Source organism: Neophocaena asiaeorientalis, unplaced genomic scaffold (genome assembly GCF_003031525.2).
Source record: "Neophocaena asiaeorientalis asiaeorientalis breed wild unplaced genomic scaffold, Neophocaena_asiaeorientalis_V1.1 scaffold85, whole genome shotgun sequence".
NCBI classification, from domain to species: domain Eukaryota; kingdom Metazoa; phylum Chordata; class Mammalia; order Artiodactyla; family Phocoenidae; genus Neophocaena; species Neophocaena asiaeorientalis.
The window spans coordinates 7,080,468-7,103,706 of NW_020174301.1; the positions used below are offsets into that span (position 1 = coordinate 7,080,468).

A 23,239-nucleotide genomic window follows, 5' to 3' on the forward strand; every position below is an offset into this window, starting at 1 on the left:
GACAGTAAGTATATGGATGCATAGAAGAAGACAACTTCTTTTTTTTTTTTTTTGGGTATGCGGGCCTCTCACTGTTGTGGTGTCTCCCATTGCAGTGTACAGGCTCCGGACGCGCAGGCTCAGCGGCCATGGCTCACAGGCCCAGCCGCTCCGCGGCATGTGGGATCTTCCCAGACCGGGGCACGAACCCATGTACCCCTGCATCGGCAGGCAGACTTTCAACCACTGCACCACCAGGGAAGCCCAAGAAGACAACTTCTGAAGCTATGTGATGGGTACATGGGGGTTCATTATACTTTTTCTCACTTTGTACAAGCTTGACACTTTCCATAATAAAAGTTTTTCTTAATGACTCTGGGAACTCAGAAGTATACCCTAAAGGAGTATCAATTATTGCTTCTATCAGTCTAGTTGAATTAGCAAAGTCTATCTCTCCTGTTCTATGACCCCAAAACATTGTTACATACTTGCCATCATAGAATACATCACACTGTAGGGGAACTGGGGTTCTTTTAACTTGTTTTGTCTTCTACTAACTGAGCATCAGCAGAGACTTTCTTCACTCATGGCTGACTCTCTTGCACCTAGCACAATGCTATGTACAAAGCAGTTATTCATACTTGTGTTTGTCTGATGACTGAAAAAATGTCTCAGGCCTAAGTTCACGTGTGAATACCTTTTTACAGGAATGTTCTCTGTAGTACAGAACTGCTTAGGAAACAACCACTATCATTGTTTATCAGGCCAACTATGTTTCTGTCGTGTGCTAAACCCCTTTACGTGTGTCCACTCGTAAATCCTCACAACCATCTTAGGAAGTAGGTATTATTATAGCAATTTTGTATTTGAGAACACTGAGGCCCAGAGAAGTTAAGGAACATATCCCAGATTACAGAGTTCTAACTGGTAAAGGCCACCTAAAGCTATTTCTAGATGACTTCAATTTTCTATGTTCTTTTCTAATTCCTCATATTTAAAAATGACATCACCAATGATGCTGCTTCTTGAGCAAAACTCCTCTCCATCCAGCCAACTCTCAGCAATATTTACATGCAGGATATCTCTAAAGTATACGTGGCAAACATACCATAAGTTCTCGTGCAATATCAGATTACTTAGAAAGGTTTTCACGTAGTGAGAAAACAGCCATGAAAGCTAGCAGGTATGCAGGAAAATTGGTAGGCGCTAAAACAGAGCAGGGGATCTAGTGTTGTGGCCTAAAAGACATGAAAGAACTTTACTTACTTTCACTTTCACAGAAATCTGTCTTTCTGGGCAACATGGCTTTACTATGCAGTCAATGGTGTACTCCGTCCAGAAAGACAGGAGAAAGGCTCGGGAAGAGCTGGCAGAGGGCCAAGAATCACACGGAAATATGGGCAAAACCAGCTACGACAAGTATGCCAAGCTAGGAAGAGTTGATCCCAACAGCCTAACAAAGCTCTTCCTGACCCTCATTCGGCTGCTCTTCCTACACCTGGAGAACCAGAACTAGAACTAGGTAAACATTACAGGAAGGCAGATTTCAACTTAGTACCAAAAGAAACCTTCCCCTGGAGCTGTCCAAATGTGGAGACTGGTGTTCAGAAACTAATTCATGAATGGTAAATGAAACAAACTCATAATACTGAAGGGCAGTCAAGCCCTGGATGGTGCAGTAAATGAGATGGTGGTAGCAGCAACTAGTTTTTTTTTTGTTTTTTTGCAGTACACGGGCCTCTCACTGTTGTGGCCTCTCCTGTTGCGGAGCACAGGCTCCGGACGCGCAGGCTCAGCGGCCATGGCTCACGGGCCCAGCCGCTCCGCGGCATGTGGGATCTTCCCAGACTGGGGAACGAACCCGTGTCCCCTGCATCGGCAGGCGGACTCTCAATGACTGCGCCACCAGGGAAGCCCGCAACTAGTATTTATTGAGCACTTACTATAGTGCCAAGCACTGTGTTCAGCACTTTTTACATGGATTATCTCATTTAATCCTCGAACAGCCTATAAGGTAGGGTCATCTATTCCATTTTTACTAATGAAGGAATTGCTCAGGGCTATAGGGATTCACACCAAATGGTGCTTTTTACTGGTGAAAACTGCCTCATTCCCTTCCAAATCTGAAATTCTACTCTATGTTCTAAAGTCGTGAACCATTTAACTCAATTTTTAAACAAATATTTAAAGTTTTCTTAGTCTCCATTTTCTGTTCTTTTGAGACTGAGTGAAGAGTTAATACTCTGTTTTCCTGCCATCCAAACTTAAATTAGGTTGATGTAGTAAAGGTAAAAACTGAATGAAAACAACAATAAAGATGATTTCTTTCAAGCTTTGAGTTGCTCATAAGGAAAAATGTAAATTTTTAAAACTATCAAAGGTATTTAGAGGAAGAGAAATGGAAAAGAGAAATGGTAGATGAAAGCAAAGTTCACATGTTACTCTAAAGGTAGACTGATTTGGTAGGAAGTTGCTTCCATTTCTGCATAATGCAAGAGGTAAAATCCCTACTACCTACCTGGACCAAAACATTTTATAACTCCAACCATAAGAATTCGAACTATTCCCACTGCACAGAGTATGCCAATCCAATATCAATAACTAATTCAAACACATTAACTGGTAACTATGTCAATGGTGTAACTCTTGAAGCTGTAACCCAGTGTCAGTTCAAGTGTAAGAATGTCCCATTAATCCTGCATTAGGGAAGGAGAAGGTCCTAAACAGCTACAATCCACACATTCACAGATAAAAAAGTTCTGTCATAGCATATTGGCCACCAAAGATAGGTTTTATCAACAATATTCCCTTTTGGTTTTCCTCGTTACAGCCAGATACCTGAAATAAACTGGCTATTGAAATTTCACTATAATGCTGCATTTTTATAGCTGCTTTACCTTCAGCAAGAATAAAATGCTTTGCGGTGTAGTTACCAAGTCAACGCTTTATGATATAATCAAACAACCTGACTAACACGGCATCTGCAGAAGGATGGACAAAGGCCCTGCTTCTAAGGGGGAGGGTCACTCTCCCTGCTAAGGTCTGGCCCTTTCCCGTGACTTATTTCCTTCTGATCCTTCTGAGTGTGATCAGATATGTTCTATTTTAGGGGATGAAGTAATAACAGATTTACATCACATAAAAAATAACATAGCAAAAATTAAGAAGATTATTAAAGCTTTTGTGGGAATATAACTTTCCTTGGTGAGAGGGCTATTTCAACCATTCAAACTCCTAAAAATGTATAGTTCTGTAAACCTAGAATTCCTTTTCCATAAATTAACCTAAGGAACTAACCAGACCACTGTAAAAATGTATGTATAAGAATACTTGTCATGGCATTATTGATAATTACTAAAAACCAGAAATAATCCATCTATCACTGAAGAATTGTTTAAATAAATTACGGTACTATCATATAATAGAATACTATGGGCAACACTAAAAACTGATATACATATCTCTACTGACATGCAAAGATGACTATAATATACTGTTTACTGAAAAGAGTAGGCTATAAAACTGAATGCAAAGCATGACTGTATTTTTTGTTGATACATATATTTCACAGATAAAAGATCAGGAAAGGAAGACTATAAAATACTAATGTTGGCTTTTCTCAAAGAGTGAAGATAACAAATTTGCTCTCTTTTAACTGTTCTGTATAGTAAAATTTTTTATAACAAGCACAAACTGTGTTTTATATATATATATAAATAACATACTTATGAAACAATAATGCTCAATCCATTTCTTTAAAAATCACAGTAATGCCAGAGCACTTTCTGGGCAAATAGGAAGACAATTCTTCCTTTCTTGGATGCCCAATGCATCAGCAACTAAACACAGGGTACACGTCTACCCACATAATCCCAAAGCACAGTTGTATGTGTTAGAACAATTCCACTGAAATGCTTACATACTTTTCTGAAATTCCTCCAGTTTTTTAACCGCTTCATCTCGTTCTTGCCTAATTTTGTCACACTGAAATGAGAAAAAAACAGAAATGTTAACTTTATATCATAAGTTTGGAAAGACAAGAAAGAGCAAACATAAACAATTTTATGAAAACAAAAAATAAAAATCTTAAAAAAGCATTAATGATATATCCAGAAAAGACAAAAACTCTAATTCAAAAAGATACATGCACCCCCAGTGTTCATAACAGCACTATGTACAATCGCTAAGACATGGAAGCAACCTAAGTGTCCATCAACAGATGAATGGATATAGAAGATATGTGATATGTATACCATGGAATATCATTCAGCCATAAAAAAGAAATAGTGCCATTTGCAGCAATATGGATGGACCTAGGGATTCCTATACCAAGTGAAGTAAGTCAGACAGAGATAAATATATGATATCACTTATATGTGGAATCTAAAAAATAATACAAATGAACTTATTTACAAAACAGAAACAGACACACAGACATAGAAAACAAACTTACGGTTACCAAAAGGGAGAGGGCGGAGATAAATTAGGAGTACGGGATTAACAGATACATATCACTATATATAAAATAGATAAACAACAAGGATTTACTGTATAGCGCAGGGAACTATATTCAACATCTTGTAATAACCTAATGGAAAAGAATACACACACACATACAACAGAATCACTCTGCTCTACACATAAAATTAACACAATATTGTAAATCAACTATAGTTCAATAAAAAAGAAGAAAAATAGAATAATTTTAAAAAGAAAAAAAATATACGAAGGGAAAAAAAGGCATGAATGGCCACACGGTATTTGTTACTGCTCACCAGCATGATATTTGTAACACTTGTATCTGGCCAATTTTCTCAGACGTTCTAAGATAATGAGTCACCTTCCAGGCTCATTATCTCTTCAGTAACAGACCAATTTAACATCCTTGAGTTAAAATGTATTCATTCTTTAAGAGAATATTTGTGCCTCTTTTTAAGTAGGTATTTTGCTGACACAGTAAAAACCCCACTCATCCGCAGGTCAGATTCCTGAAACTGCGCAGTTTCAATTATCCAGAACCCTGGGGGCACACTGGAAGTGACCACTGCCTGGAGGCAAACTGCTGCCCAACTTCCCATGCACTCTCTCACTCAAGAAAAAACCATCCATGTATCCTTAGAATTCTGAATAGAAAAAGGTAGCAAATTAAAAGGAGGGAAGGCAAAAATAACTTATTAAAGCATGAGGATCTTTTAGGGTATCAGGTACAGAAACAAGTATCTAAACTGGCTCTGTAGACATTAATGAATTTTTTAAAAACCTAACATTCATTATGAGCACTGAATTCAATTCACCCCGATTTTCACAAAATAGGAAGTAAAACACATTTTAGGAAGATTTTCATCAAAAATATCTAAAACTTTAAAAAGTGATTTTAGCTATTAGAATGATAATTAAAATTTTAATTGTGTGGGAGTACTATTATACTAAGAGGACCATATGAACAAAGTTATATTTTAATACTACCATGTCAGAAAAACACATCTGGGATATGTTTTTTGGGATTTCACACCTTTGGATATTTTTATTTCCAAATGTCAATGGCTAAAAAATTATGATGCCACTGATAATTGGGAAAACCCAAATTAAAATAGTAAGTGATATTCTCATCTAATAGACTGGCAAAAACTGGAAAAGTCTGGGATCAGATGTAGGATACTCTCACATACTGCAGATGAAATGTCAACTAGCATAACTACTTTTGGAAATAAACTAACAAAATTGGAATTGTACATACCCTATGACTCAGCAATTCTACTTCTAGATTCTAGAATCTCTAGCAATGTGTACAAAATGATCTATACAAACATGTTCTGCATTTATAATAACAATAAATCATGGTATATCCATATAATACACTATAAATGAAAATGAATAAACTGAAGTTAAATGTATCAACATAGATAAACCTCAGAAACCATAATGTTGAGTAAAAGGAATTATAGAATATATATCAAATGATACCTTAAGCACACAAAAACACTTTATTTATATTGTATCTGTATATTTCCCAATACATATGGTATATATAAAAACATAAAAACATGAACTAGAAGGATACACACAAAATACGTAACAGTAGCTGCCTCTTAAAAGATAGGGAGGGGAAGGGGTCTAGGGCTGGGTGACACAAAGGACCTTCAATTTTATCTGTAGCATTCTTTTTTCTTTTTAAATTTCAAAAAAAAATAAGCTAATTCTGTGAGGTGTGTATTTGTTATATTATTCTCCGCCCTTTTCTATGCTTTTAAAATATTTTTAAAATAAAAAAATTAAGAAAGCAGTTCAGTTTTGTACGTCAGTCTCTCAGGAACTGAAACTTTCTAAAAGCTTTAGTTTTAAAAACCTATCTCTGTTCATTTGGGTAAATCCATTCTGGCTAGAGTACATGAAACGAGTACACGGTGTTAAACTAGCAAAGCTATTTACTAAATACTGACCTACACCCTCCACAAGAGGGGTCAGGCAGGACCATTTTCTAAAGGAAAAGCCATATCCTTTCATTGAAGTTTTCTTGTGTCAATTTAACTTCTGTAAAAAGGTAATTCTGTCTAATACAGTTTCTAGTCCCAACTTCACATGTAAATTGTATTTATTGTCTTTTGGTGTTTAAAATTCTAAACACTCTATAGAGTCCTGGATTCTCAAATACGTTTATGAGATCCTTCCCCCACCAGATAGTGTAACACCTAACTTCATGAGCGTGCTAGCCAGCTGTTTCAGGAACGCTCCTCTCATTTTCTAGAATGTGGTACCTGTTCCCCTTGTACTTCCCCACCACCCTGCCAGTCTGCCCACCCATGGCCCATGCTCTTCGCTCGTAAGGCCCAGGTAGACATGCTTTGGTTAATAACAGGTCTCAACATCACAGTCTCATCCCAACATTCAAGTAACAAGTTTCTACAGTCCAGCTATGTGCTTTCACACTAACTCTATAGTCATCACCAGCAGATTCAGAAGCAGTCTCCCAACACCAGCTGTGTTCTATCAGAGGTCTTCATGTTGCTGTGCTTTCTATTTTCTGCAACCATATTATGATAGAACTGGCAGCCACAGAATTTACCATCTGCTATGGATACTGAAAGGGGTGTGTATTGTGGGGGGCGGGGATTTACACATGCTGCAAAAGCAACTTATTTATTCCAACCAGAGCTGAGCAAAATATGAAGGACGTACACGTTTACTAAGCAGAAATCCAAACATCTACTTATTTCATCATTTTAGATGAACCCAGAAAAATATCTTGTAACCTTTCTCTCGATCTACCAACAGAGAGAAAGTAGCAAAGATTCCGGGCCTTTTTGGAAGAACGTTGTATCTTTACATCCCACAGAAGCCCCTCACCCATCCTACCCCTTCCTCTCTCCTGCTCACGCAGCTGCATCATTTGTAGAAACTGCTTCTTTTTGTGTGAGAATTGCTCGTGAAGACTCTGCAATAGCAACAGATGTTCTTGGGCCCACGTCCCTTAATTACGATGCTCAACGATTCTCTGTAGCTCAAGGCTGGAGTAGAACCCAGCAGCACGAGTGCTGGCTGGTTTAAGCAAGTTGGATCACATTACATCAATTCTAGAGTCTCTATTTTGGCTCTTCATGAAGTGGTGAATTGGCAGGACGTTAGCCTTGCTGCTTTTGAAAGCTCTTCATATTAGAAGCCCTGGCTGTTTTCCAGAACTCTTCCTTGAGGCTCATCCAGGCAGATACCTGGCTTCTGAAACTAAACCAGCATCTCAAAGCATTGGCAGACTGATTTGTGAAGGAAAGTCTTTCCAGTGTGTATTGGTATTCCCCTATCCCTGACCGAAATGGGCAGCTCTGTTCTTTCTGCCTCGCATATCATCCAACTGCTGTTTGTACTAAAATGTCTGCTTAATGGGGCTCAGCAGAAGCACAGATAATTGTAGGTACTAAGATATCTTTATATTTTGCTGTGTGTATATTTTATGCAAGAAAACCCCCAATATTCTGAATTATGTCTAACTTCCACTAACATAAACATTCATTTTTATCTCCATGACACACAAATGCAACAAAGAGTTGCCAGCCTACAGAAAGGCCAGTGTGGGGCCCAAGAAGTACACACATGCACTGCATACACAGGACAGCAACAGAGTAGGCAATCTACACAAAGACAACTACCATACAGTTGACTGAATTAGACTTCTAAGCAGGCATCTACTGTAATCACTGAATGCCTTTATTTCCTTCCTCCAAGTATTGAACAAATTATTCAAACAGGTTCTATGTTAAGCAGAGAAAATACAGTGGGGAACATAATAGGCAATGTGCTCTCACAAAAGTTATGATCAACCAAGAAAGATCAACAGTGAAACAAGCAATTTATAAGAACACTTGCCATAATGAGAGAAGTACTGCACTACAGGAACATACAGCAGAGGCTACAACATTAAGTCTGAAAAGGTCTCAACTCCACACCATTTTTTACTTATTTGTCTTGAACTTCATTCCTTTTATGTCCAGTTACAATATTTAAAAGTTTAAACAGGCAAAGCATCAGAATTGTCCATATTTACCTGTTTTAGAATATTTGGTGATGCAGTTCGAGGACCATCAAATCATTTTTAGTAAAAATTAACAATTCTATTGTTCCACCTCTGTAAGTTTGGCTAGAACTCAGCTGTGCTTATCCTTAAAGAACACAATAAATTAAATCATTCCCACTAGGATGGAATTCTTTTCACTCTCTTTCTCTTTTGGTAGTGTTCTTTCTTCCAATTCAAAGTTCTTTCCCTCCAATTTTCACAGGCAATAAAGTAGTAACTGTCCCCTAAAGCTGTCTTACAGCATTCTCCAAATTCTAGGTATTGTGTGTTAGATGGAAACACATGTCATCAGAACAGAGATCCTTGCTCTTTGTTTCTGGATAGATTGCTGTTAATAAGAGACTCATTTTCACTTTCAAACTGCTAAGTAATTACTTTTTCTCTGGCACAACCACTTGCCACTCTGCTCTAAAGAAACTGCATGTATGTGAATGTATTATGCATGAACAGTTAGCATAATGGATGCATATCTTGCTCTTTAAAGTGGCTTCTTTACTGATTTTTTTTAAATAAAATACTTTGGGACCTTCACCTCTGAAATTTACAAAAGATGAAGAAATTTTAACAATAGACAACTGAGCCAAGATGCAAACAGTATCATCTATCTTGCTTCTTGAAACCTAAGTCTTGGAAAGTGTCTGTCTCATTCCCTTTTCATTCATTGTTCCTGGCAAGCTGACAGAACCGCCTGATGCAGTGTTACAGTAGCTCACCCAAACGACTTCTAATCAGCCACTTAAACATTTATTCATTTCAAAACTCGATCTCGGAACATAGAATTAAACATAAATACTTACTGTTCAAAGGCAGACATTCTTCTATTCTACAGATTTCCTTCTTTTTATGCACACTCCACACTGCCCCCACCACTCTGAGAAATGTGAAAGCTATTCCATTAAAAGCTCAAAAAAGCTTTGCCCCCACCATATAGGAAAAAAACCACAAACAGCTATGACAAAGATCCTGAATGAGTCATAAGAGAATGCCCTTCAATTGTAGAAGCATGACTAACATATTTAAATATGATGATTGCTTCACAAGCAGAGTAAAACTTCATTTGGTTGACTTCAAAATATACAAGTCCTCTATTTTTCTTTACCCCAAAAATAATTTGGAAGGGTTGTTGACTTCAATGTGATAGGCCTTCTCACTTTTTAACATATTGTTGATAATGCTATTTAGAAACTGGGCAAAAAATAAGTAGCACCCTTTCCATAATCTCCACCTATCTTGATGTCTAAAAAAAACAAAACTGAAGCTTTTACAGTTTAATCCAACCCAGATATCTTACATGTACCCTATATAATATTTTGATAATGAATTTTGGTTGATAAAATGTGGTAAGTGCATAAGAAATATACAGATGTTTCATTACAAAGAGGCGACAATTCTGCTTGTGAGAGAAAGAAAAAAAGTAAGCCACATTTAATCCAAGCATTAAGAGATAAGAGTTAGTCACACGGAATTGAGTAGGAACCTTGTCTTTTTGTTCTTTTCCCATCCCACCCCTAAACTCTAAGCATTCACTTATATGTACAATTTATCACAGTTATTTGTCAATTTGCCTGCGTCCCTCATTAGAGTAGTTTTATTCTAGAGTGGGACCTTCGTATATTTTTCTTTATATCCCAGTACTCAGAAGGCATTCAGCAAAGTTTTCCTTATCAACTCAGATCCTGATTCCATCCTCAAAGACACTGATAAAAACCACAAAATGATCAGCATTATATTGTTCTTAAAAAGGGAGAACTGCAAAGGAAAAGATCATTAAAACACTGGCCCACCCTCCCAAATCTCCTACTCTTACCCTCGGAATGCATTATGTCAGAATCTATACACATGTGCACGCACGCACACACACAAACACACAGAGGCACACGCACGCTGAGAATTTTTCTGATGTAAGACTGATTTGATATTTAACTTTCAGTTTTTAAATACAAACCAATAGATGATGAAGACAAATGATCCAGAAAAGTATTGAGTCTGATAATTTGTTGTGGAAAACTCATGGGCTAACAATAAAAAATTAAGAATAAAACCAAGACCTTTGGGGAAAAAGTCAATTAGATCCCCTAGGTTTACCTGCTTCAAACTTAGTATTTTTGGTTAGAATACCCTGTCTGAATCTAGACTCTGTTAAGCCCTGAGGTCCTGTTTTCTGTGAAATAGAGCTGGCACAGGGTTGTTTGGAGCATCAGATAAGGGAGATAAGGGAATGTACATGACCCACAGTAGCTTCTTAAAAAAACAGTCTCTTAAGCAACCACCTGTTCTGAGGAAATTCATGTCCTACCACTTGTCTCAACAGAGAAGATTCTAAACAGGGCATAAAAAGATCTACCCAAAGGAATCACACCCACTGTCTCTTCCCATTGATAAGGTTCATGACCTGACAACAAAGATGTTTAGACTTAATGTGGACACACAGAAGGAAAAAACTTGACATTTATTTTTCTGGTCGCTTACACTTCTGCAAAATTTCCCCACATCAAATTAACTATGGCAAAAGACTCTTACTTTAGATTCCTATCCTTGACTGATTTAACTGAACTCGTTTGGGGTCACGAGGTAAGAATGGCCATGAATATTTGCTGATGGGGACTGGACAAAGCTCACACAGCCAGGCACAGAGAGTGCTTTGCCAGAGAAAATGGTGTTCTCCATTTACCACCTCCAGAACTAAAGCTGCTTTTACTCATTCTGTGCTGTATTAAAAAGGCTTTTATTATAGGCTTCCCTCCTTTGTAATACAGCCCCCATTTCGGGGAAAAATCTGCAGTAATAAGCCTACTAGTCTTTTAACACAAGATAAACAGAGTGCGGTAAACTTAAAACCATCCTATTTTGTTTTACCCAACCACACAGCATTCCATATTGCTTTCATTTCTTTTCTTCCCATTTCTGTTAATAGTTATTTTTAAAGAATAAGTACAGAAGCACATCAATACAGATGTTACAAAAGTATCAGGACATACTCTGTGTAGAGAAACATGTAAACAGGTAATGGGCTAAGGTAATTTTTAATCCTTGTTTTGCCAAATGCATCTTACCTACAATTCACTTGTATAACAGATGGTTCACATAAAAACTCACTGCAGGAAGTGGCTCGCAGTTAAACAACCATCATCATCACTAATAACGGATGTTTATAAAACATCTACTATCTTTAGGGCAATGCTAGGTCTACAAGTAAGCAAGGATTAAAGAAGGATAAGAGAAAACAAAAAATTTACTCTTTTTCCTCTTATGTTATTCACATTCTTCTATATCCTTCTTTCTTCATCAAATGAAGACACTTGTTTGCTTTCCCTCCTCCTATCTTCCAGGTTAAACCAAGGAGTTCTCCTGAATTAACCCTTCCAACTTGTTTTGCTCTTCCCCCCTTGGACCAGGAACATATATGGAAGAGACTCAATTGACTGATAACGTCTTGGCTCCTTCTCCTAGAGCTGGAAGATGGCTGGGTATCTTACGGAAGAAGGCTCAAGCTATCTGGCATAAGCTTCACCCATTAGCTTTGCTTTAAAATTATGGGACAACAGGGACCCAAGATCTAAGCATATACTCCCCACCTGCTGGCATCCTCGGGACATCTGTGATTTTGTGTGGTTATGTTAGAATGAGAAATCTTGTCAAACTGTTTTCTGTGACCTCCTTACCATATTAGAGACGCATGTACCAGCCACCTTCTATCACAGATATTCTCATCACCCCACCCCCACCATTCCCTGAATTGCCTAGTGAAAGTAAGGGAAGATACTTAAAATTTCAAATATAAATAAATTTTTAAATAAAAATTTTATTTCAAAAATAAACCAAAGATTTATTTACAAATGAGCAAAGGAGCATGAAACGTGGGTGAAAAATAACAATCTAAAAATCTATTATAATGTGCTTTGAACTAGAGGACTTACCATTAATACCACCACACCAACATCTATATAGGTAGCAAATTAATACGAGTAAAAAAGTTAAATATGATTTTTAAGAGTTCAATAAATATCCACAAACGTGCCACAAGTTTTACAAATATTTAGCTCACTGCCAATTTTCATTACATTTCTTACTCTGAAATTTTAAAGACAAGGTTGCATAATGATGTGTACCTTCTTTCATAACCACGAAGGACCTGTCTTATTAATTTTCCACCATGGATGTTATGCTTTGAAATATCTGGTCTATCAAACAAATTTCTAAAAATAGAAATTTTAAATTTTTAAAATAAGTTTCATTTATATCTAAATAACAATAATGGACAGTTCCCCCTCTCTCTCCTTTTCATTTTCTACTCAGTCCCTCTACTTTCTTTAGCCTTCCCTTCTGTATGTCCCTTCCCTAAACTTATAGGGAAAAAAAGATATATATTAAAAAAACACTCATGGTGGCACAGTGGTTGAGAGTCCGCCTGCTGATGCTAGGTGACACGGGTTCGTGCCCCGGCCTGGGAGGATCCCACATGCCGTGGAGCGGCTGGGCCCGTAAGCCATGGCCGCTGAGCCTGCGCGTCCGTCCGGAGTCTGTGCTCCGCAACAGGAGAGGCCACAGCAGTGAGAGGCCCACGTACAGCAAAACCAAACAAAACAAAACAGAACACTCATGAATCTTAAATGGATATGTCCAGAGACATAAAGGTAAGGAGAATTTAATTATTTAACCGTTAAAAAATAAAACTGCCAGAGCCCAGGAAAATATTCACCACGCTTCACCATCTTCACATTGGGTGTTTTTCAACTTCCAATAGATTATTCATATACTTAGAGGAAGCAAACATACAAAGGGTTTAGGGAAGCATCTGAGCTAAACACCAATGACTAATTCCAAAGAGTTCTCTCCAGATCTAATATGTCTCAACCCAAAAGGTAAATGTCTCAGGCCTTCAATTCCATCACTAGAATCCCAAATCTGACTGCTGGAAAAAGTACAATTCTTGGGGGCTTGAGTTGCTTGGCTTGGTGCCTTGCTGCACATTTAGCCGTGTAGTTAATCTCCCAGAGCAGCGCCCACTGTGGCATGCCTGCTATTCTTTACCATCTGGAGCCTGGAGTTGATATTAGCCTGAACCACACATGCAGGAGAAAAGAAATTTTAAAAACCACTCTCATTCACATTTAACTGAAATTGGTGGCAGAACAATGCACCATGCTGTCTAGGCTTTTACACAAGTAAGAGAGGAAAGAAAGGGTAAAGTACAAACCTTCTCCTTTGTCTTCTGGTTCTCTGCTCTGAGGTCTTCATATTCACCTATTGCTAAAAGAAAAAAAGGAAAGCAATGTTATAATGCTATCAAAAGTTTACTATGGGAAAACCTGGGAACCCAACTAACCCCTATTGTCTATTTACAAGGTTCTGGGTGGGGTGGAGAAGAGGCCACAGAAGAAGGGCTCCTGCTTTTAAGAATAAGGAAGAAGAAGAGACCAGAGCAGATGTGAGCCCACGGAGCCGAATTTCAGTTCTCCTGGGTTATTAGGAAGACCTATGAGTCATAAGTGCCTATGACAAGACACTTCTCATCTTTGATGTTCAGCACTTGTGACAGGTTGGTGTCCCTGAAGTTCCTTCCAGCAAGATTAGTCTGTGGTGCTGTAATCACAGGTTTATTTAAGATTAGCCTCCAGAAAATAAACTCAATGTCACATATCTTCTTTATCCACAGGGGAAAGTTTCTGCTATGAGCATTCAGCTAAGAACAACTATTTTCAGGCACTGCAAGATCATCAACCGCCAAGCCATGACCAGATCCCAGCCAGATTCATTTCACTAAATTAGAAAAATATGTGAATTATCTGGAACTATTTCCAGCTATGTGGGAAAAGCAGCAGTTTTCTACTTAAAATCCTCCACTGCCAGAAAAGCAAGCTGAACTCCCACATTCATCTCTTAGCCAAAGCACCATTTTTAGATAGCCTCACAGTTGAGAATGTGCCATTTAGAGTGTATGGTGGGAAGACAGAGACTGATTTAGGACTAATGATGGAGCAGAATGTCTAAGGTGGACCCAGCAGAACCGCTGCCCACTCCCAGACCAGCATTTTGACTGGCACCAGAGAGCCAGACAATAATCAAGTTTGGATTTTTATACTTTTACTTTAAAAAATTTTCATTGGGATTTATCTACTAAGTTTTTCTTTAAAAAAAAAAAAAAAAAAGACAAACAGAGCTTCCTATTTCTATGAAGAACCTGAAGATATCAATTAAAAATATGAAACCAGTGGTTTCAAGAACATTCCATATAATCTGGTCATTAATTCCAAAGTGTATGATTCTAACCACTGGAGCAGAGAATACCACCAGAACGATTCAGATGGTAAAGTATATGCTGTTCCTTTCAACAGGGATCTGAAGGGTTTAGAATAGTTACTATGATGACCAGACCGAAATCTTAAAATCCAATTCAAATAAACAAATATTTATGAGACTATACCATCAATGGCCCGAAGTTTTATCAGCACTTCATAACCATCTAAATAAGAATTAATGGACATTTTATTGAAGCCACACTCAAAAAAGAATCTTTTTTTTGAAAAAAATTTTCTAATCTTTGAAAATTAGGTAGCCCATAAAATAGCTAAATGTATACATGTAAAGATACAGCCCTTTTAAAAATCATTACAGTTTCAACAGAAAAGATTTGATTGATCACAGAATGAAGCCCTCTGCACACCAGCTCCTTATCAGCCTCCATCAGACAAACCCCAACCAATGAGTATGAAATAAATTGTCCTCGGTTCTGAAAATTCAATAAAATGTCCCTCCCCCTCCTTTTTCTAACAAAAAGAAACATGAACTAAGAGATTCTAAAAATACGCACTTACATCATTAGGTAGTCTATGGTCATGGTCCCAAATCTTATTACTACATCTAATATTGTTTCAAAACATAAATACTTTATTGAGAGACTTTGCTTTCGTTTACTTGACATTTAGAAGTATCTTTAGATAAAGTTGAAAAATCAGAATTGATTTACCACTCTATTCCTGATGACCTACTTTACAGACATACAGAAAAAAAAAAGACAGTAAGAAATTTTTTTTTCCTATTTAAAGCACCATATAACGGCTATGAAGGCCTTTTTAAAAATACCGACACTGTTCTTCCATTATAATGCCAACAGAATCCAGGCGAAACACTATAGACTCCCAATTACTGGGTCTTTATGAAAAGCATTAATTATGAATCTTTACCTATCATATCTTAATGGAAACAACAGAAAGTATGCTTTCCGTGACTGTAAGCAACTTAAAAAAAAAAAAATGAAGCCAAGTACAGGGAAAGGAGAGGAAAAGTATGGGAAGAATTCAACCATTTGGTAGTGGGAAGGGGCAGTTGGGGAATTGGGCATAAACGAAAAATATTTATTTATATTTTTATTTCTTTGAATTTAAAAAAACCAAATTACTGCCCTAAACAATATTCACATATATCATAGTGAAAACATGTGTAACCGCATCTTTAGCAAAACTGGTAAAAACTATAATGACCTATGTTATTCAGCTTCTTCTCTTTTGGCAATGCCAAAGGGTCACAGAGAAAGCCTTATCATTTTACAGCTGGCTCACAGCTTCAAAATTTCTAACATAAGCTGTGAAACTCAAGTGATTTAATGAGAGAGATCCTCCAAATTTTGAATTAATAAAAAAAGAAGAAATGATTTTGACCAATTCTCTGTCATGTGAAAGACATCTGCAGCTTGGGAAGACTTCATCCCTTGCATTTACAGATACAGCATAGTTCACTATACTGTAAAGTCACACAGCACAGCAATTTAAAAGTGCAGCCCAAGCACTTCACTTAGTCAGGTACCTTGGGCAAACTGGTTACTCTCTGCGTCTCAGATTCCTCATCTGGAAAATAGGAATAATAACTGTACATCTCTCATAGTGTTCTTATTAAGAGTAGGTGAGCTAACATGCAACAAGAGTGCTTAGGCATATTAAATGCTGAACGCATGTTAAACAAAGGTTATCATTACTGATACAGCAAGAGATCAGGCTGCTCCCTAATGCCTTCGGTCTCAGGCTTACTTCGGTGATACATGACCTGAAAGATGGCAGAGCAGAAAATCTCTGAAATCCTAAGTACTACTACCTTCCACCAAAGAAAAGGAGGAGAGAGGGGGTTAAAGATCAACTGTAGTTTGTTGTAGTAAAAAAAGAAGGTGGCAAAGAAGTGGAAGCATGTCTGAAGCTGTACTTTTCAATCCTGGCTGCACATTAGAATCACCAGGGGAGCTTTTAAATCCTACAGCTCTCTAGCCTCCTCTCCACTCACCCCCAACCCAAGATTCTCATTTAACTAGGTGGACCTTGGACATCCGTATTTAAGAGGTAAGCACCCCAGGTGATTTTAATGTGCAGCCAAAGAGGGGACTCACTACATAGGAGTATAGAATGGAAGAAAAAGGAAAATGTGGAGAAAACAAGGAGAATATCAGGCAAAGCATGTGCTTCAAGAATCATGCTGGTTCTATATTCTAACCCACTAAGGCCAAGAAACAGAATTTTCTTTACAAGCTGCAAACCATGACACAGCCATCCCAGGAAGCAGCTGAGTAGACTTAGTTGTTTGAGAAACATGACAACTAAAGTTCAGAATTACAGGCCAATAACACCTCTGGCTAGGGTGAGCAACAATCAACTTGCCTGGGCCTTTTGCAGTTTCAGCATCTTAGAGTCCAGTGCCCCTGAAAACCTCTCAGACCCAGGAAGCTTAACCACCCTATCCTAGCATTAGCTCCAGATCAGTATTTCCAACCAACACTGTCTAGACTTGCACTGTCAAATATGGTAGCCACTAGCCACATGTGGCTACTTACATTTACATTAATTAAAATTAAATAAAATTTAAAATTCAGCTCTTCACCTGCTCTCACCACATTTCAAGTGCTCAATAGCTACGTGTGGCTAGTGGCCACAGAGCACTTCCATCGCAGCTGAAAGTTCTACTGAACAGTACAGTTCTAGACATCTCTGTCCATATACCTTACAAGTACCTCAAACTCAACATGTTAGAAAGTGAACTCATCAATTCCATTTCACCCAAACCTCTTACTTCCTGTATACAGGACCATCATCTACCTAGTTCTCAAGCTAGTACCTCAGGATCACCCTTGATTCCCCACTTTCCCCCACCACCAAAGGATCATCAACTGCTCAGATCTCAAAATGTCTCTCCAATCTGCCCTTCCTCTATCGCCAGTATCTCTGCCCTATTTCTGACCCTCAATAATAGCAAAACCCTCTCATCTAGCTTCTAGCTTCCCTCTACGCCAAGTTCATTCTTTACAAGGTAGATACTCCTTAGCACTGTAACAAAGAAACCTGCTTATTTCGTTCTCGTGTTTAAAAACCACCAAAGATGTTAGCTTCACCACCTGGGAACCCCACTCTCCTCTCCTCTCCCCAATCAGAGACCACACTCACTCCATCATACCCAAAGTCCCAATGCTTCCCTAAACCCTCTAAGACCTTTCATACCCAAGTGTCTTTACAAATATTTTCCCTTCTGCCTGCAAGGTCTTTCCTTCCGCATCTTCCCTACCTCCTCCTTTTCAATGCAGTTCAACTGTCATTTCTTCTAAGAAACTCTCCCCATATAATGGGGGCAAAAATCAGCATTTATATTTCTAATATACTACCAAAGTATACTGTTCATAGATCTCTACTGGAGCATCTACATGCAACATTATAAGTTGTCTGAACACAGGTCTGTTTTCTTGTCTTTTCTCCCACTCAATTCCTTGCTATATACCTTACACTCAGCAGAATACAAAGCACAGAGTCTATGCCTATGTTGAATGAAATGAGTGGTTCATATAACTCTGTGATGTAGAGCAATTAAGCCAAATATTAACATCTCCCCTTTAAAAGTGAAGACACAAATGCATAGAAAGGTCAAATCCCACAGTAAGGAATGGTGGAAGCAGAACCAGTCTACTGACCCTAAAGGTCAACCATGTACAAAACATTTATGAGCGCTACTGTGTGCAGTGTGCTAAAGCACTAGACCAGGAGTAACCCTCTAGGTTGGAGACTATGTCTTTATGCATCCAGACGCCCTCTTCTAGCACAATGCCTGGCATATTGTAGGCACTTGATAAATGTGTGTTAAATTCAGGAAGGAGGAAGAATGGATCTAGGTCTTCACATGAACAAATCATGAAAGAGCACATACTTTCCTCCCCATATTAAAAGGGCCTCTTAAATCATATGTTACAAGATACTTAATAAAAATGAAGCTTTAAATAGCCATCAAATGTAACCAGAAAAACACTGCCTCATGAGATCTTCTAATGTATATTCTCATCCACTGAGTTTACATCTTTGAGGCCCATGGAGCCTTGAAACATCTCTTACTAATGGGGTATGAAGACATAAGTCATAACAGATAATGTTCAATTAGGACATTATTCACTTCTGCACACATCCCAGTAGGTTCTGCTCTTAAAGCCAGGATAGAAAGAGAAGTTGTTTATACCTCAGTTGTTAATTAAAGCATTAGAAAAGCCAGGGAAACACTGCTGGAAAACCTGATCAAAAAACAAAGGTGAGAGATTTCATATCTAAAAAGAAATTATAGCAAACCTGAAATTCACTCTTCACCTGACAGAACACACAGTACAGTGTTAATGATTTAATGATGCTTAAGAAGTAATCTCAACAAACTATATTAATGACTTCAAGTTAACCACCAGAAAGGAAGGAAACTGAGAACTTTAAAATATGTATATAAGTCTGGTTTCTGGTCTGGCATGTAAGGAGCTTGTAAGCCGACACTCCGGTCCTCACAACAACAAAAAAAGCTGAACACACTGAAAATCAACAACTCTTCTTGGATCCATGAGAGAACTGAAGTCACAGGGCAAATCACTACTCCAAAAATTAGAGATACACTCAGACAGATAAAGAGGATCACAACTTACTGGAGCAGAAGCCAAGGTGCAGAGACACCCTCATGTGCCAAGATAGGAAAAAAAATCTAAACTGTAACTAACAAATTGCTAGAGGCTCAGTTCCAACAAGTTTGAGAGTTAAAAACTCTAGGCGTGGGCCGATCTTAAGAAGCCCCAACACTTTTTTGAGTTTTAACTCCAGGAGTACTACCAGGTCCTCACAGTGAATACTGAGAAAATTTCCCTACTGTTTCTGGCAGGGGAGGGGAAAAGTAGCCATCACGAAATATGCCCAGAGCATTCTGTTCTTTATAACAAGACCTTCCCTCAAGAGAAATTATTTTATTAGAGCCTAACAGATTAAAGGGAAGGTAAAAACCAACTCCAGCACCTGTAGCCTTCTTGTCTCACGGACAGGGAAAACTGGAACTGAGAAGCACTTGTGAAAGTCACAGCTCTGGGGCACAGGCTCACTTAAAAACAGAGACCCTATCACAGGACTATTCCCTTCCCCCATACCCTACCACTACATGAATGTTTACAGCAGTTTTATTCTTAACTGCCAAAACTTGGAAGCAACTGTGATGTTCACCAACAAGTGAATGGATAAACTAACAACGGTACATCTATACAATGGAGTATTATTCAGTGATAAAGAGAAACAAATGAGCTGTCAAGCACAAAAGACATGCAGGAAGCCCAAATGCATATTGCTACATGCAAGAAGCCAATCTAAAAATGCTATACTCTGTACAATTATAACTATATAACATTATGGAAAAAGCAAGACTACGGAGCCAGTAAAAAGATCACTAGTTGCCAGGAGTTCCAGGGTAAGGTGAGAGGGATGAACAGGTAGAACACAGGAAATTTTTGGAGCAGTGAAATTATTCTGTTTGATAATGTAATGATGGGTACATGTCATACATCTGTCAAAACCCATGGAATGTACAACATAAAGAATAAACCCTGGGGCTTCCCTGGTGGCTCAGTGGTTGAGAATCTGCCTACTGATGCAGGGGACACGGGTTCGTGCCCTGGTTCAGGAAGATCCCACATGCCGCGGAGCGGCTGGGCCCGTGAGCCATGGCCGCTGAGCCTGCGCGTCCGGAGCCTGTGCTCCGCAACAGGAGAGGCCACAGCAGTGAGAGGCCCGCGTACAGCAAAAAAAAAGAATAAACCCTAATGCAAACTACGGACTTTAGTTAATAATAATGTATCAATATTGGCTCATCAATTCTAAGACCTGTACCACACTAATGCAAGATGATAATAATAAGGGAAAACGGGGGCAGGGAGGGGGAAGATGAGGGAATTCTCTGTACCTTCTGCTCAATTTTTCTGTAATCTAAAACTGCTCCTCGAAGCCGTATTTAAAACAAATATATATATATATACACACACACATCTGTGTATGTATATGTACATACATATATGTTGAGATATACATATATATATATCATCTCAATCTCAGAATCATACCCTGATTTGTGCCATAGAGGATTTGAGATAGAATCAAGTAACTAAAAGGATCCTAATATATTACTGTTCACTGAACCAAACAAAAAATTCAGAACTCGTGTTTTAATGTTTACAATGCTTAGATACAGCAATAAAAAATAAATGAAATAAAATGCTTAGCTAACATGGGAAGCAGAGAAAAAAGCAGTGTTCCTTCTACATTTTAAAGCAAAGCTTGGCTGTGTTAATAGCTCTACAGAATAAAATCTACAGCACAACAAAGTTTAAAATATACATACTTTTTGGATCTAACGATTCCACTTCTCAGAATTTTTCCTACAGCTGCACTTACAGAGATATATGTGTACAAAGGATGTAAGCAGCATTACTGTTTTGAATAAATTTTGGTTTTATAAACTTTAGATTCACGGCTGGGCCCGTGAGCCATGGCCGCTGAACCTGTGCGTCTGGAGCCTGTGCTCCGCCAACAGGAGAGGCCACAACAGTGAAAGGCCCGCGTACCGCAAAAAAAAAAAAAAAGTCCTTAACTTGATAACTTTGAGGAGCACTGATCAGATATTTTGTAAAATGTTCCCCAACCTGGGATGTTTTCCTCATGATGAGACTGGGGCTATAGGTTTTTAGGGGAGGACTACAGAGGTAAACTGCCATTTTCACCATCTCACATCAAAGGTACATACTATCAACACGACTTAAATCACTATTGAAGTTGACCTAGATCACCTAACTGAGATAATGTCTGTCAGGTTTCTCCACTGAGCTCCTCTCCACATGAGTTCATACTGATGTCTCCAACTCTTCTCTATTGCCAGAAGCATTATTTTTAATAAAAAAAAACTAGAAATACAGAAGTTTGTTTTCCAGAGGACATTAACTACACGGCGGGAGATCCATACAGGGAACATTATGCAATCAATTTTTAAAGGTGTAACTCTATATGTAGTGGTATGAATTCTATAATATATATTAACTGACAAATATATATGTACATACAAACACAATTTCCAGAAGGAAATACAACAAAAGGTTAACAGTAGATAACGTTGAGAAATGGGGTTAGAACATGCATTATCAACGGGTCATCCTCAAAGAGGAAAAAAATATTAGATATGACAATGGCCTGTAGCTCTCCAAAGGATCACAGTACACAAAAAGATGCAGAGTGTATCAGTGGTATTAAAATCTCATGGGGAGGGGAAGTGATTAGGGGAAAAAATGTCTAAAAAGACTCCTTTGGAGAGTATAATGAAATAAACATTGAGAAATAATGAGTTAGAAGGAACAGGTAATTGTACTTTTTACTCCATATGCTTTTTTCTTCTGTGAGCATATGTTTATTTTTTAATTTAATTTTTAAAAAAAACAAAAGACTGATCTACCTAACAGCAGTGTTAGGTGAATAGTGAAATTCTGACTAGAAGTTGTAGTTCCTCAGGCCATGCTGAATGTCCATCTCACAGAGGGTCACCCCAACTGGGGCCTCTTTGGCAGTGGCTCACCAACTTTAGGAAAATGCATTTTTAATACTCTGGTTTACAAAAATCATATGGCCCACAATGCCTAAAATACTTATCTCTGCCATTTACAGAAAAAGTCTGCTGACCCCTGATCTCCACTATATTAGCTTACATTTTTTTTGGTATGTTCATACAGTGGAATACTACTCAGCAATGCAAACAAACGAACTACAACTACATGGGACAATACTGATAAATCTCACACACATAATGAGTGAAAGAGGACAGAAGCAAATAACACACACTGTATGATTCCATTTATGTACATTTCAGAAACTTGAAAAACTTATCTTTGGTGGCACTGGATATCTTTGGGAAGAGGAAGGTGATAGTGATTGGAGGGGTTATGAAGGGGCTTCTGGAAATGTTCTGATTTCAAGCGTTGTTAGAAACATACTTGCTTTTTAAAAATAATTCACTGAGATGTTCATTTGTATTCTGTGCAGTTTTCTCAATCCATGTAATACTTTGTTCTAAAAGCAAAAAATTTTAAATACAAATCTTACAAAAATGTAACCAGATGAAGAAATATAAATTTACCAGCCTTTTCAGAGGTAACTAAGTAAGTACATATGTACCCTGGTTGTTCAGATACAGTTAGTCCCTGGACCACACCTGGAAAATAGTGGTGTAAAGCCAGGTTTGCACCTGACACCAAGGCAACCATTTAGTCCCAAACGGCTTTCTACTGACTGACTTTGTATGGACCCGAGATTGACAATGCTTCAGCTTTTCCAGATAAATAGGGTCATTGTGGTAGACAACAGTTTCAGACCCTTTTGTCAAAATAATGCTCTAGCTACT

At 38.1% G+C, this 23,239-nt stretch overlaps 1 protein-coding gene across 2 annotated transcripts in view; it reads right to left on the reverse strand.

Moving 5' to 3' along the window:
• The window catches only part of SHTN1 (shootin 1), a 96,030-nt gene that overhangs the window by 68,574 nt on the left and 4,217 nt on the right, over positions 1-23,239 (reverse strand). For both annotated transcript variants that reach the window (XM_024756086.1, XM_024756085.1), the window contains exons 2-3: positions 13,743-13,795; positions 3,903-3,963 (exon numbers count right to left, since the gene is read on the reverse strand). In XM_024756086.1, the coding sequence (XP_024611854.1) occupies positions 3,903-3,963; positions 13,743-13,795 (114 nt within the window). The remainder of the gene's footprint in view (positions 1-3,902; positions 3,964-13,742; positions 13,796-23,239) is intronic.